The 14,151-nt window shown below is 31.2% G+C and overlaps 1 protein-coding gene across 1 annotated transcript; it reads right to left on the reverse strand.

Moving 5' to 3' along the window:
* LOC130445771 (uncharacterized) lies at window positions 1–1,017 on the reverse strand. Its single transcript, XM_056781624.1, has 2 exons — window positions 749–1,017; window positions 1–418 (listed from the first exon to the last, which is right to left on the reverse strand). The coding sequence occupies exons 1-2, from the start codon at window positions 942–944 to the stop codon at window positions 207–209; spliced, it is 408 nt and encodes a 135-aa protein (XP_056637602.1). The 5' UTR covers window positions 945–1,017; the 3' UTR covers window positions 1–206.
* Between the last annotated feature and the right edge of the window lie 13,134 nt (window positions 1,018–14,151).

Raw genomic sequence — 14,151 nt, forward strand, 5'->3', positions numbered from 1 at the left:
TATACTATAGTTATGATATATATTTAATAAAAAACAACTATTTACAATATTGCCCATCATATAAATCAAATCATGAGCAAATATTTTTCAAAAAAAACCTTATAATTAGTTACAAAATTGTATCTATCCAAATAATTCAGTCTATATAAAAATGTAAATAGTAACAATCACAGTAAAATAGAAATTGTTCAATAATTTTACTAATATTATTCCGTAAAGTCAAAAAGGTGGCCAGGTTCACAAAATTTTCTGAAATTATCAGGTTTTCTATAGTAGGAACATTGATTCCAACACCAAGGTCCATAATGGTGATGGTGATAATCGAAATGATTAGGATGGTCTCCAAAACGATGATTCATTCTGTGAAACCAAAACGGTGGCGGTCCATGTGTTTTAAAGTCAGGACCATTAGCCATATCTAAAAAAAAATTAAGGGATTGTTAAATATTTTTTGTTATTGGAATGAAACTTTCAATGAATCAAAAGTAATTTGAAATTGTTCGGGATTTAAGCCAAAACGACGATAACAAATTTTTGAGGAAATGAGGAATACTTATTAAAAAGCACTTCAAGCAATCAAGATACAAAGATCAAAGAATGGATAATTTTTTTTAAATGAATTATCACCAACTGAAAATGAAATTATTAGTTTCTAAAGTACATTAGTACCTTACAAATAACGGATATACTTCTACCTATCACCCTTTAAAGTTTCAGTAACTAATTTTGAACAAGTATGAACTTTTACCTGATTGACTTTGTTGTTGTTGATGTGATTTCTCATTCCATCTCGACCAACGACAATGTTTATGTTTATGTTGTTTTTCCCAGGGTTTACCTTCAAAATAATCAGCTACGGCTTTTTGCACAGCAGTGTGAACTATATCTTGAAACTGTTTTGAATGCTGGAAATCATCCATATTGAAATTATTCGTATTTGCCATTGTTACAATCTAAATTTATTTTTATCTTTTACACTTGATAACGTTGTGTATAAACAACGACACTTTAATGAATTATCCGAGTCGCGGTTGGTTTATTTATATAAAACTCAACGTTCCTGTAAGTAGAATGATAGTTGTGCAATGTTATGGTATATGTTCCAAACAGAAATGAATCATTCATAAATTCTCACCGAATAACAGCTAGCCAGTACAATTACTGATAATATTTATGTGTAGTTATTTTTCAGTAATTCTTGAGCAACTATTCTAAAACTAATAGAAATTATCAGAACATTCTTGAAAATTTTGAGACTGAGATTATTCTTGGAAAACTTATTCATTAGAATTGAAAATTGCAAGTCACTTTTTGTAAACATCGAAAACATTTCATGGAATAGCGGCGAATTTATACTAAAATACTCTATTTTAAAGACGAATAGAAAATTAGAGCAAAATTATTCTTGTAGAATCTATGCAAGAACTTAAACTTTTAGCTCATCTCATGTAAGTATCCACAAACGAGTTTTTTAACATAACGTATGTTAATCGTAAATCAGTACAAATATATTCAATTGGTATCAGATTTCGTACGCTTACTAAAATTGAATGATAGTACCATTTACGGCAACAGAATTGGTAGACTCATCGAGTTTTTGCTAAAAACCAAATTTTCATGTATCCGATTATGAATATATAAATACCAGGCTGCCTTTCAGAATGTAGCACCCAGTATTTCTTAATAGTTATTGTTAATATATATTTAGTATTCAGTCACTTGCTTTTTGAATAAAATATCGTCTAAATGAGGCAATAAATATAAAGATTCTGAAAAATTACGTTCGCCGCTGCCCCTCGATTGATACATTTATATATTCATAACGTTCATTAATGATTTATATATCAAATTAGATCCGATTCTTTCTATTTTTCTATTAATATATATATATAGTTGCCCAATGAAATCTGACTACAAATAAGGGTTGCTGGCTGTTGGAAATGGTTAATATTTGTAGTAAATTGCAAGAGAGCACGTAACATAATTTTTCAGAAAAATAAGACCAAGGTATCTAGAAGAATATGTTTTGTGCAAGATTGTTTGAAGTAATATTGAATTTTATCAAAGTATTCAATCGTCTTTCACATATCAATTGAACATTCAAGCAAATTAAATATTTCAAAGTTTATTTATCGAAGGAAAATTATAAAACAAAGAAATGATCAGTACGTGATCAGCAAGTGAACATCTCAGGAGAAACGTGCGCGACACCGTTAATGGTCCAAATTAGTGTGACCATAATATATCACAAATAAAAAGTAGCGTCAAAGGTGCGAGCGCTGCATCGCTGAAGAAGAAGTGTAGTACAGGGACGGCATCGTATTATCGTGCTGCAGTGAGATTGTTATATTTGTCTATTGTATAATTTTCTAAATATGACACAGAGACAGATGATGAAGTTGTTGCTTGCTATACTCCGCCTAAGAAGAGAACTGAAAAGCCTCATTTCAACGCTAGTGGAAAAAATGCTGAGGAATATTTATAAAAATGAAATGCAGGAAAATTATGACAAGACTGTTCATGTTATTATTTCTAAAACGGCAAATTTTCTTCAAGTGCCTACCAAAATAGAGCATTCAAATTTACTGACGTTAAAAATATTTTTCATGAAGCTATGAAAAATTACACGATAAGTAAAAAAAGTTAATTCATGTATTCATGTCCAGGAAAAGGCTGAAACTAAAATGTGGAATATAGACAATTGTCATTGATGTGCAAATTGAGCCCCTTATTATAAAGTAGATGACAGTGGAAGCTCAATCCCATCTGAAGGGTAATAAGAAAATGTATTGAAGTACAAAATGAACATTTTATTTTAATGTATTCTCGATCTCTGTATTCGGTGTTAGCAATAAGATCATTATATTATTCATCATTTAATTATTAATACCTGATTCTTTAATGAATGTGTTTGATATTTTGGCCGTTCATTTTATATCTATCACAAATTTGACGTTTGCATTTTAAATTTTTGTAATAATAATTGTGCACAATAATTTATAATTTATTTTACTGATCTACTGTATAAAGCCACACATTATTTATTAAGTGTTATATATGGGATGCTCGACTTTGTCGTTTTCAATCCTGATCACGTGCTCTAAACGTGATTATCTTTTGGTTCACATTTTTTTTTCGATAAATAGCCTCTAGAAAGTTATCTCTAATTTTGGTAACTATTATTTATCATCGGAGCTATCACTTTTATCGCTACAAATATCAGAAACTTAGTTCGAGGAATCATACAATATACTTTCAACTTGCGTTGATGTTGAGGCTTCCAGGAACCATATTGGTTATAGAAAAACATCCAACAGCAGCCCGTCAATATTTTCCGTACTTATATGCTCTATATAATCAACCTTAGTAATTTCCAACTTAGCAAATTCATTTGTACTACCTTTCATAATTTCAAGAATTGACGGTCAATTGTGTTATCTAAAATCTCGAGATATACTTCATCAAATAAATTCACCTACCCTGACATTCACTTTTAATTGTAACAGTAACAGTTTTTCACGAAACATGTGGTGATTTTATATATGTATTGACATTAAGGCATTAAGGAAGAAAGTACTTTCGTTACTAAATCAAATTGTCCTTACATAGTCCTGCTGCTGAAGATTTTCAGTGGACATACTCTCACAGGATTACAGCCTTCTGTCGGGGTTGAAATCTGAAAGTTATTGAACCATTTTTAATTTATATGGTTGGAATTTGTTTTCGGTCAAATCCATATGTACTATACTATGGCTGATTCAACAGGTATAGGTTATTTGGGCTGTGGAAGAAGAATGTTTCATTACAATTTCTGCAGCTCTAACAATTTGTTTATCAGCACCAATATTTCGTCGACTTGATCGATTGACATCTAATATCTTTCACAAAGTCCTCGATATTTCTCATTTGAAATGTGTTCAGCTACATTAAAATTATTTCTACTTTCACCAATAATCAAGATAGCTGTTACTTTGTCAGCTAGAAGCCGTGACATTTTGCTTAGATATATACTTAAACGTCTCTTTAGACAATAAATAACTTAAAATTCAAGATATTGCATGTGAAAACGTCAATAAAAGAATTTGGAATAGGTATTTTGAATACCTTTCAAACGAGGTGTTAGCCGCCATGAGATCTTTTTTAATATTATTGGTTTGAGTTACCTAGTAACGTCACCTGTTACCTAGTCGTAACATAACATTTCATCCGTCTAAAAATCACCGTTTAAAAGAAAAGAGGGGGCAGGGCATTTTTGAGAATGACTGTATAAGAAAATTTAATAAGTTCTTCCACTTTACAATATGCTGGATTGTATGGAACGCATTCAATGATAATATTACCCTATGAGTCCATAGACATTACTAATTCGTATACAAATTTTGTTATAATTTCCGGCAAATACGGTTTTTAACGATCGATTTGGAAATGCAACAATGATACGTCCGCATCTCCCAAATATTCAGTTAATAGAGAGTTATAGTAATTAATTAAATTCAAAGTTTAATAATCACAACATGTCGCAATTGAATTAAAACAGTTTAATGAAGTGCCAGAACGGCATTGGTCAAACGTTATGTGGGCAATAAAATACTTATTATAATTTTCTCGCAGTGCTATATGAGGTTATTTTCGACATATATGAGTAGATATATAGCCTGTTCAGAGAGTAAATTGATTTGCTAATATTTAGATATCTGTAAGATTTATAGAAAAAATATTGTTTTCCAAATAATTCATACCATCTCCATAAATTAAATATAAGTATAATAATCCATTAACTCACATACAGTAAAATTTGTTTATAAGACAATAAACTGTTTGTGTTATTTTCATTCAGTTCACAATTTTTAGATAAGAGCTTTTAAATAACTTGAAAACAAACACAAAAATAAAAGAATAAATTCCACATATAAATTAAAATCTAAATATAAAGTATACAAACGAAAAATACAATAAGTAACGATATTTCCTTCCAAAATGTACATTGTCAAAAATTTAGAAGTAGTATACATTACACTTGATAGATTGTCAAAACAAAACAAATTCAATAATGTGGATAACTCAGGTAATATACAACAATCCTATGTACAAATTTGTATTGAAGTTTTAATATTAAACGAGTGCATACAAATTGAATATTATTAGAATACAACTCGTTTACAGCGCAGAAAGTACTTATTCACTGTAATATGCCGAAAAAGATGTTAAAAATTTGATTTCAATTGGAAAATGATTGTGCAGTTTTTTCGCATCGTACGGTATTGAGTCTTTGAAGGTTCCTGAGTTGATATCTGTGCAGTGACCTTTCTAAAATAGTAGAAGCGTGCTTACGGACTAAGCGAACGGAATCAGATATGAATAAGGGAGGAAGAGTCAATATTTTGTATCTTCTAAAAAAGTCCCGGTTGAGGATCTTTCTGTTTAGTCTGAGTTAGAGTATATAACATATTTAAAGGGAAAGAAGAGATGATATACCAAATGGAAACAAAAAATATCCATGTCTCTGAAGGCCTTTTTATATTCTATAACATATTTCTAGAAAAAAAATATGAATCAACTTTCCTTCTAAACACATAATAATAGAATTGTCAGATTTGTTAAATTGTTCTGTTTAAATAGACGAAGTTTGAATTATGTATCTATTCCCATGTTCCATACTTAAAATTGTGTCTTCAAAGCATGAAAAACGTTGTGACTCAAACTAATTAATTCAATTTTTACATGTAGTCCAACACGTCTTATTAGCTAGACAGAAACTTTCCCATAAATAACTAGTAAACGCAAGTATTTCGAACACGTACGAAATAATTAATAACGGCATATTTTTATGCAAGATGCAACTTTTAATTACTTTTTTCGTTCACAAAGTTCCTAGCACTTCCGAGATCTCAGAGAATATTATTTCTGGAAAACGGTATAATTCACCAAGAGTTATATGCTTTTATTACAAAAAATATTTACCTGTCTGAATGCATTAACTGTAGTAGTTGCAAATTAGTTGTTTGCTCATTTTAAAATTCAAAAAGTGTACTAACAAGTTTTGTCCACAAAAAAACAGACGATCGCGATAACAAGAAACTGATTAAAAATGCAAATGAATTTAGGTTTTCCTCAGACTTATACGAGAAATGAGATGAGGTTTTGTGTAATTCTACATTTTCAAAATTCTACCAGTATTCGTTACATTATATAAAATTATTCATTTATTTTTTGAAAAAAACTGTAATTGGATTCAATTAGAATTTAATGGAATGGTCTTTCAAAAATATAAATTTCCAATTGCGATAGGTACTTTATCATGTAAGGACATTGATTACCTATATATGAAACACCATTTGTCTTAAAGATGTGAAACAGTAAGTAAAAATCAAGCTTTCTTTCTAAAAAGCTTCAATGTGTACATTTGAAGCATAAGCTCCCCAACCTTCCATCCTCTACTACCCCCTTTACACGCAAAAATTCCAACAACACCTCTTTGTGAATGACAGCTATAATAATTTTATATGTTAGTCTATTATATGATTGTAATCGCAAATTATGAATTAATTCTCTCTATATCCTTCTCTGGAGTAGTACTAATCGTGGTCGCTACACAAAGGTACGTAACTTGACCCTAACCTAACCTAGCTTAACCTAACCCAACTTAACCTAACCTCTACTCGAATAAATTATTGAAATAAAGATATATAACCGATGGAAAAGTTCAATTTAATCAACTTGGGAAAGGTACAATTTGATCAAGGTCGAAATTCTGTATATTCGCCACGGATGGAAGATAGCAAGGCCTCAAAAGGTCGAGTTGTTCTTTGCGATTCAATCAGCGCCAGAAGTACTGTACATATAGAAGAAGTTTCAAGAAAAAATAATTTGATTAAACAGTTTTTTTTGTGGCTGTAGATAATGTGATGCCTGAAAACAGAGAAAAGGCAATTAATCATACGATTGAATAAGGAAAGTATGGAAGTTGACAATATTACTCATTGTATATATTGGATGCGACAGTTTATCCGTTGCTACTGATTCTGATTTGGATTTGTGATATGTAGCTCTACTTATACTGATGAGTTTTATCATGAAACTTATCATTTAAAAACGTATCTTATTGTAAAAATCAAAGCTCACACTTATACCGATACAACCACTATGACATAATGTTTTTGACATACCTTGCGGAAAATATTTTAACAGCCTACTATCAGTAATTGCAGTACTCACCTTTAAACTCTTCTTCGTGAAATAATATGTTTCAGTTTCAGTGCCTAGTGCCTAGTAACGTCTCGACGAAATACTTAATATCTTCAATTAAGAATGCTTTATCATTCTAATACTACATCATACATAAAAATAAATTACCCATTTCTTCTCCTACTAATTTAAGATACACTCACAAGGTCTTAATAATCCAGTCATCTTAGGCCAAATTATGGTTATCTTGGTAAATCGACATATCCAGAATATTACCTCGTAAAAACTTGTATCTTGACATCTTAACTATTTTCAAAATTCACATATAATTGCAAGTTTCAAAGTCAGGGGTCAAAAGTCACAAAAATCGATTATTTTACTTTTTGTCGTTTTCTATGGATTTTACGTTAATGGTACTTCCTATCAATATTGTAGAGAATTAAATTTTCTACAGCTTTTCTATTTAATATTTTTGTATAACTGGACCTGTTTTCGAAATAGAGGGGGTAAAGCGCGGGGTCAGAGAATTTATCTGGTCAACTGGTAGTATCGAGCGAAAACTCATAATATTAAGGTTATACTTTATTGCTAAATGTATGATTATCATTTTTATTAACTCTTAGAATCAATTCATTTCTTCTTTGTTACTAATCTATTTTTGATTAAATGTCAATTTATTTGATAACATTTACCTGGCCATGTAATTAAGAAATTGTTAAGGAAAATACTAAAATTGTACTTTAATTCTAATCTAATTTATACCAATGACTTTCTACATAAATAAAGAAGGAAAGAAGAAAATTTTTAATCAATGTTTTCATTAAACGGGTTATTTATAGATTCATTATTGTCAAAGCTGTAATTTCAATTCTCTTCTTCTTCATCATCATCGTCATAGTCCCTCTGCTGCAGAATTTCAAGTTCTTCTTCATTAGCGTTTTTAACGACGTTTGTCTCAAAGACATTCATGATTCCTAAGCCAAAGGTTCTATTATCATTAATATCAGTCTGATAGGTACATCATTGAGACAAGCTTATCCATTACACTCGTCGCATGCTAAAGAACACTGGAACCCCGCTTCCCTGCATCCTTATCTCGAACCAAGACTACTTTTGCAGTTACAGAAAATGTTTTGAGTAATTCATTTGGTCCAGGTAGTGAAATAGTCATGATAGGTTCCAGGAATTCGTTGCGCATTGTCCAACCCCATTCCTGGGCTTCTAGATCACGCCCTAAACAAGTTTGAATTTGATAATGAACGTGATTGAGCTGCTCCATTCGTTGGTGGAATATTTGATAACTGCACAGATTTATTGGACTTTGTTGACTTAGTGCATATAATAGGGGTCCGATTTCCAGGTATAATTGATAAAGTTATGAAAAAATATAAGAGTTTCCAGATTCTACACAAGCTGTAATTAATTATTTTGTACTTCGAGTGCTATTAGTGTAAAAGAGAATATAATTACAATGTAATTAAAGTATGTCAGTAATTTTTCAATTACCGAAAAAAATATGATGTTGAATTGATAAGTTTTAGAAAGAATTATCAGAAAGCATGATTGAAATTGATCTAAAATTTATAATTTAGAACCTTAATATTACGAGTTCTGGAGCGGGAATACCAATTGAACTCAGATAATTCTCTGATCGAGCGCTCTACGCCCTTTATCTCAAAAACAGTTCAACGTACATATAAAATAATGTTAAATGCAAAAGTTGTAGAGAATTCAATTCTCTATAATATTGATAATAAATACCGAATAGCGTAAAATCCATAGAAAACGAGATGTAAGAAAATCGATTTTTGTGACCCCTGACTTTAAAACTTGTGGCCATTCAATTATATGTGAATTTTAAGGATCGCTTTAGGATGTCAAGATACAAGTTTTTACGTGGTAATATACTGGGTATATACCTATACCTATATATATACCTATAATGACTGGACTATAAATGTATTTTCACTCATAAATGAGTAATTTACATGCAACGTTACATATTTTATTCTTATAGTTTTATGTTTTCACTTAAAGTGAAAATACTTTCTCAGCATCCGCATGAAAAAGATGATAGGTTCACCCAATTCATTTTGTGAGATTATTTCGGAAAAAAATTTTTGACTTTGATCAATTTTGGTGAAACATATTTTCTGTACCAATTGAAATTAGTGGAGACACCTAGAACTTGCTCCAGTTTCACTATTCCAAATAACAAACAATATTTATTTTAATAAAACATTTTTCATAATAAAACTCAGTCATATCTAAAGCTGCCTATTCTTATATTTTCTTTAATTGAAGTTTTTTCTTTAGTCTGAAATTCCAATAGCGCAATTTGAAATTCATGAGTTTGAATGTCGACTGCTGTCGGCTTATTTTTATTGACTTGAACTTTTTAAAAAATTTGATAAAGAAGTAAACAATATTTCAAGCTTCCGACAGGTACAAATTACGAATACTTGTTATTTTCATCTCATCGGAACGAAAGAGTCTTTTAGAGATTAAATTATAATTAATTTATGACTTCAATTCACTTGACTAATTCAGTGCTTAATTTGTCCTTTGGATATTCGCCATCGGTGAGAAATTCTGAAGAGAACAATTAGAGTTGACTTCCCTTTATTTTATTGTGGAATGGTTTGAATTTCCAAGAAAGGACTTCGTTATGTTGGGAATTTAAATAGAAACAAGCATTCAATCAATGATTCAAGAATTTCTAATAATGTGGGAAGGTGGACTCATCAATTCATTCATTTTATTGAGAAAATCAATTATAAAGATTAAATCTGAAATATATGAATGTCATGTCTAAATATATGCCTAACTTAACCAAATTTTCTTTAGCTTTCCTCATCTTAGATATCTTTCGTCTAGTTTTGTTGATGAATTATGTTGATTTCAGATTTTACATAAACATTCGTTTATAGCAAACAATTCGGACGTTTCCACCTACTTCGGTCTTTATCAAAATATTTTGATTATCAGAATATTTTGTCTTGCCTCAACTGTACTCGAGATTACTCGAACAGCCGCTTGCTTTGACGTGAATAACGGATTCAGAATGAATTCATGCCATAGAGCTCATCAGAGCCTTTGGAAAAGCAGATTAAATGTTGTAAATGTTCAAGGAAAAATGACAGAAGGACCAAGTTTCTGTGTGGTGATTGTCGCACGCATTTTTTGGCAATTGCACTGTGGTTCGTTGTTAGGATTGTTAATAAGCTCTGAGATAAACTACAGATAATATTTTTTTGCATTTTACGTTCTTATGATTTCCAAAAGATTTCCATATATGATTTCCACAATTTTAATTTTTTATTTTATTCCATATTTTTGTTTGAATTACTTTCATTAGATAGTGTTTTTAATGTGTAGATTTCAAGGTTAAAAAGCCCTATCTTGAAATTCTTGTTCATTGATGTTAATTATTAATATTCTCAATAAATTTGATGATTGGAATTATCCAAAATTTATACGTGATACGATTTTCTACTTTTTTAAATAAAAAGTGTCATTTACATTACATTAGTTTGCCTAGCCCCCCCTTACCATGAACATTAGGCTCTCAAAAAATTTGTTTTTGTTGAATACCGTATATACAAAAAACAGCTTGTGTCGATTGGTGCTTCAAAAGACGATTTTAAGATCATGACAGGCATGAAATCATGTATCTATGTAATGGATTCGGAACTAAACAATAATCGTCTGTATGGGTCTTGCCATACTGAAGAAGCTACTGAAGAAGACAACAAAAAGCAACAAAATCGAGAGCTAGCAGATGGAACGGAACGTGGTCAGTAGAGGCAGTAGGACCTACACATTGATAAACACCGTAAACAAGAAATGACTTGAAATAAATTGAAAGCAATATAATTACAAACGAGCCACGAACATATACATATACTTTGTAGTCTGTGACAGACAACAAGCAAATGCAAGATAAACAACACACTCGAAGACCAATATCACATCATACCCGAATACACCATAAAACAAAGAGGCAGGCATGCAAAACATTTACAAATAGGTTGAAATCCATAGACAGGACATACCCACCAACAGATATAGATGCACAGGGCAAACAATTAATACAATGGGTGAACGAATGTGGAGGAAACATGACATTAGACGACGAAAATGAAATCATAGCACAAACACACCAAAATTAAGAGAGAACAAACACAAATAATGAACGGTAAACTTAACAATACCTGATTCATAATAGACTATTATTCTCTAATTTTCATGTAAATTGTTTTGAAAAATAATAATAAAGAAAACAATGGTCATTTTTCCCCAATAATTTTTGAAGTATAGTTGATGGAATGGTGCTCTTCTCAGTTGGGGTGTCGCTAGTTAGAGGGAATTACATGCACGCCGAAAAGTAAGTCGATAGTCAATCAGGCCAAATCAATTTCTTATATAGGTCATCCAAGACGAGCCAAATCTAACAAAAGTTCCTCGCGGACGGAGCACTTCGAAGCAAATAGTCCCCTGTTTTCTGGGACATGTCGCCACCGTTCCATTAGAGCAAAGTACAATGGTCAATTGTGAATAGTTCACCGGTATCTGTTTACTAGAAGTGTTTAAAATATCAAGGTAACCAAACGCAGAAGACGAAACATTCTCCATCACGATAATGTGAGTTCTCACATATCAGTTCAGACAAAAACGTTCTTCAAACATTAAATTGATGGATAATCCGCTGTATAGTCCTTGTTTGGCACCCAGTGATTTCTTCTTATCCTCCATTACAAAAATGAATTACGATGTCAACATTTTTCTACAACTGAAGAAGCGGTTGATATGTTCAAATCACTTATTTTGGAGGTACCTCAATCGGAAAGAAAAACGCATGTAAAAGTTTATTGATCCCAATTTTTCTATCTCAAAAGTTAAGTAGCATTAGTTACATCGAAATAAATAGAATGAAGGTGGAACAATTGAACTATGATAAAACTATAATCAAGGAATTGAAACAATTTGATTGATATCTGATCATTATGCTTTTCAATTATCTTCCAAATGATTTGCGTGTTTATGGGAGGTACATACTTCCATTACAATTTGAATCATACAGTACCTACTAAGTTTAATTTTTTCCACACCTCGAAAATTTCATATTCATCTAATTCAATTAACTGTGTTTACTATGAAAGTTTCAAATGTAAACAACGTCATCAACATAAATTGTTGGAGAAACTCTATTATCTCCAAAGTTTTATTTGAAGCTTGTTTATTCAATCCAATTCTTTTGAAGTTTTAAATAGGAAAAATCTTGTTTGAGATAGGTACGGAAACGATGAATAACACAATACTATTTTACTTGGAACACTCGAAAGAGAGAAGGAGAAGAAACGAGATTGAGCGTATAAGAATGGCCGAAACCACTTTACCTCATCACTATAAGACACCCAATATACCGTTAATCCTAAATCCAGACTGAACAGAGCTACCCGAGATGAAAGTTGTTGCTCTTCTTTTCTAATCCTTTTGGAGATTAAATTGATATTATCTACGATTATTACATAGTTGATGTGTTGGAAAATCAGAAACGAATCAGACTTTTGATTTTCTGAGAAGCGATATTGGAATGAATTATTAGAAATTTTACTAGGATTCTTCTAGCGTGTGCAAAAAAATATTATACCAAAAATATCTCTTCTCTTTCCTCAATAGTTATTTATTAAAGTTTGATGATTTTGCCGCCCACGTTCTGCTATACTGCTACGACAAAATTATCTAATAAAACAACTGTAATAATCTTTTGTTCTTGTTCTCTATTTTAAATTGTGGTAGGGCAGAGCGGAGTCACTTGATCCGCATTTTGTTCAAATGAATGTAAGTTTCTTTCAAAGAAATAATAAAAAACTCCATTTTAAATCAGTTGAGATACAAAAAAAAGATATCCGTTGTTTACTATAGTTTATAAAGAAAACAGTCAGATAGCTCATAAGACCCTATAGGCGGGGTCTTTTCAACCACACAACGGAGTCACTAGAGCCATTATAAACTTATCTCATTGAAACACGGTCTCCTGGCGTAACAAAACCAACAGCATGCTTTCCTTCAGCTGCTATTTTTTACCAGGTTTCAAGACTGTTGCAGCTCCTGTTTCGTCGATGTTTCATTTTCCGGAAGCTGGCTATCGATACATAACCATAACTGTACTTAACTTGTCATAAAACAAACCGACGGTTGTTTTATTGAATGATTCCTAATCTGGAGAGTTATGGTTTTCTAATTTCTCTTGTGAAAAGTAGTGAGCCAATCCTTTCCAGCTAATTTATGTCAACTATTGGGTATCTCTGGATTATATTTGACACCACATTCATAAATATGTATATTTGATGAACTTAAACCATAAAATATACAAGAAACTTTCTAGAGATAGCCTTTTATTATTGTTTCAATGTTTAGTTGAAAAAGCTTACCGTGTATTTGTGCATTCCTTGAACACAGACCCACAAAGTGTTTTTAACTTACTTTGAAAGCGTAGTACTAAATATTTTGTTATCTTTAGCAGTTTTGCGGATTATTGAACATTCAAAGACTTCTACTGCTTATTCCTTACTAACATAAGTACGTTCTGTTTTTGATTTTTAAACTCGCATCCTACAATTAAAACAACCTTAATGTAAAAACAATCAAATGCAGTGTGACTAAATATTAGGGTTATTTGAAAATGGCTCTTTTCCCACTAACTAATTCGTCTCAAATAACCCCTTCCACGAATGATAAATAATTGAAGATTTATTGAAAATAATATATTTACGAAACTTAAAACATCGACAGTTATCAGTCAAAATACACTTACTTGATGACCGTATGATAATATCTGTAGTTTTTAAGCCCAATTCCAATCGCATGATGTTTTTTCCACTTCCAACTTTCAACATCACATGCTGTCACTCAAAATGAATACCGATCGGCGACTAATACCACGGTGGCGCGGATCCCTCA

This window comes from Diorhabda sublineata, chromosome 6 (assembly GCF_026230105.1).
Source record: "Diorhabda sublineata isolate icDioSubl1.1 chromosome 6, icDioSubl1.1, whole genome shotgun sequence".
NCBI classification, from domain to species: domain Eukaryota; kingdom Metazoa; phylum Arthropoda; class Insecta; order Coleoptera; family Chrysomelidae; genus Diorhabda; species Diorhabda sublineata.